Consider the following 2,836-nt stretch of genomic DNA (forward strand, 5'->3'; position numbering starts at 1 on the left):
CTCAGTTTCAAGTATATTTAAGTAAAACAAATAATAAATTTATTACTTCTCAATCATTTCCATCCAGTGATACCATACCGACCAGTTCAAAAAGAAAAAAACGACGAATTATTGTATATACGGTTCGGTCACTCGTTAAGGTCCGCAATCAGTTTGCAACCGCGAGTGGTTAGTCCTCTTGCTCTGGAATGACGTACCACGCACGTCGAGAATTTTTTGTCTCAAAATTACAATATTTTCTCAGTTTCAAGTATATTTAAGTAAAACAAATAATAAATTTATTACTTCTCAATCATTTCTATCCAGTGATAACATACCGACCAATTCAAAAAGAAAACGACGAATTATTGTATATATACGGTTCGGTCACTCGTTAAGGTCCGCAATCAGTTTACAAGGGCGAATGATTAGTCCTCTTGCGCTGGAATGACGTGCCACGCACGTCGAGAATTTTTTGTCCCAAAATTACAATATTTTCTCAGTTTCAAGTATATTTAAGTAAAACAAATAATAAATTTATTACTTCTCAGTCATTTCTATCCAGTGATAACATACTGACCAATTCAAAAAAGAAAACGACGAATTATTGTATATATATACGGTTCGGTCACTCGTTAAGGTCCGCAATCAGTTTGCAAGCGCGAGTGGTTAAACGGTCGACGGTGGATAACAGGGTCCCGGGCCGATGGAAGAATGCGAAGCGAGTACGGTCTCTGGTACAACGTGGTACATAAGCCGGATGGGTTCGTCTCGTGTTCCAAGTATTACAAGAACGACGTCCACGTGTCGGGACTGTCAATTCGTAAAGTCGCGCACGACGAGCATCTTCGTCCACGTTCGCCCACCTTCGGCCACCGGGTTTTGCCCCTTCCTTCCTCACCTTTTCCACGGGGAACGTTGACTCCGAGGCGTGGCGCCGGAACTCGAGAAACATCCTAGGCCCCGACGACCTCCTCGGAAATTACGTGAGTCGACATCGCGTTCCATTCACGATCGCCCTAACCCTAACTAAACGATCTCGTTGGATCACGATCCTTCTCCCAACGCCGATTCATCAACTGATTGCGGACCATAACGAGTGACCAACATCGTACACAATAATTCGTACACACGTTTGGCGAAGTGTCGTTTTTTGGAACTCGTCGGTATGACATCACTGGATAGAAATTATTGAGAAGTAATAAATTTATTATTTGTTTTGTCTGGGTTTATGCTCAAGTAACTTAAAACTGAGGAAATATTGCAATTTTGGGGACACAAACGTTCTCGACCCTGTGTGGCACGTGTTCATTAACGTTCCGACTGAATTTCCCGCCAATTTTCCTTCCCAATCAGTTCCCTCGAAGTCGGCGGAAACAAACGAGATAATCGAGATAAGATAAGCCCGAAAAACGCGAGAGACAAATGCCTCTCCATTTTCTTTTTCGCTTGGAACTTCCGCGGTTCGTGTTTGAAATTTTCAAAAGAGACGGACTTTCCTCTCGTTTCGATATCAGCGAAAAAACATATCTCGCGTTGATCGAGCGACTAGAACAAAGATGTAACGAACCCGACGTTACAGTTACATTGCTAACGGATCGAAAATGTTGAAACAGTCCGTTACCGATACCGAAGCGGCCGTGCGGCACTCGTAGCGGCTGGTAAGCAGGAAGCGAAGCAGAAACTGAACTTGCGAGAGCATATTATTGATCGGAGGGCCACTAGTGCGCCAGCGCAACGCAATCCTAAAGGGCAAAACAGTAGCAATATCTACCCTCGTTCACGTTTCGTGTGCAGTGTTCTAGTGCCGTTCCATCGTCCATCCGGCGCTTTTACTCTGACGCTTGGCAAAGTGTCGTCGCGCGTGGCTAACATGTCCGGTGGTACGTATGCCATGTGGTTTAACTCCTCTTTCTCTTTCTTTTTTTTTTTTTTCTTTTGTTCTTTTTAGGTCCGATCGTTCTTTTTTCTTCGCGCGAAGGAGATAGATACGCACGTGTATTAGAAATGAGACGAGGGCTCCTTCTCAGGAAGGAAGAAGAACGAAAGGGAGGGAGAGATGTCAGAAGCGACGAAGAATCGCGTTTCCATGTTAGCTGACCGTTTAATCGTTTTCTTTTCTTTTCCTCTTTCTCTTCTCATTCATCAAGACAGGGACTATATCGGATTCGCAACACTGCCAGAGCAAGTGCACAGAAAATCGGTTAAGAGGGGATTCGAGTTCACCCTGATGGTGTTGGGCGAGAGTGGTCTTGGAAAGTCTACCTTGATAAACAGTCTGTTCCTCGGGGATCTTTACAAAGACCGACGAAACCTCGATGCCGCTGGTTGGTACTTATATGGTGCAAACATACGTACATAAAGTCGCAAGTACGACGATCATTGCCAAAACTAGTTCTTTCTAGAACGCATTGAAAAGACGACGACGATAGAAAAGAAGACGATGGACATCGAAGAGCGCGGGGTCAGGCTACGTTTAACAATCGTCGACACACCTGGTATAACTTCACTTTTAGTTAATATTTCGTGCACAATCGAACGACGTATCGATGCAACTCTCGTATAACACGGTGTCACTCTTGCTGATTAGTGAGAAGCGTGTTTTGCGTAAATTTGTACAATAATCCCCCTTCAGAGAGTTACATTTTCCTTAATAATATTATTTTATTATAATTATTATTAATAATAATTGTAATATACTTAATAATATTATAATATATTATAATAATATTATATTATATAACATAATAATAATATATTATTAATATTATTATATTATAGTATAGTATAGTATAGTATAGTATAGTATAGTATATTATATTATATTATATTATATTATAGTATAGTATAGTATAGT

At 41.3% G+C, this 2,836-nt stretch overlaps 1 protein-coding gene across 4 annotated transcripts in view; it reads left to right on the top strand.

Annotated features, from left to right (window-relative positions):
* Nucleotides 1–1,483: 1,483 nt before the first annotated feature.
* LOC122529939 (septin-2) overlaps nt 1,484–2,836 on the top strand; it is a 12,152-nt gene continuing 10,799 nt past the window's right edge. Inside the window, exons 1-3 of one of the 4 annotated variants that reach the window (XM_043656496.1) lie at nt 1,484–1,862; nt 2,130–2,306; nt 2,385–2,477. In XM_043656496.1, coding sequence (XP_043512431.1) covers nt 1,853–1,862; nt 2,130–2,306; nt 2,385–2,477 — 280 coding nt within the window. In that variant the 5' untranslated portion in view covers nt 1,484–1,852. Of the gene's footprint in view, nt 1,863–2,129; nt 2,307–2,374; nt 2,478–2,836 lie in introns of those variants that run through there. The other 3 variants (XM_043656514.1, XM_043656506.1, XM_043656522.1) reach the window with 3 other exon arrangements.

The sequence above is a fragment of the Frieseomelitta varia genome, unplaced genomic scaffold, assembly GCF_011392965.1.
Source record: "Frieseomelitta varia isolate USP_RPSP 00005682 unplaced genomic scaffold, Fvar_1.2 scaffold_131, whole genome shotgun sequence".
In the NCBI taxonomy this organism is placed as follows: domain Eukaryota; kingdom Metazoa; phylum Arthropoda; class Insecta; order Hymenoptera; family Apidae; genus Frieseomelitta; species Frieseomelitta varia.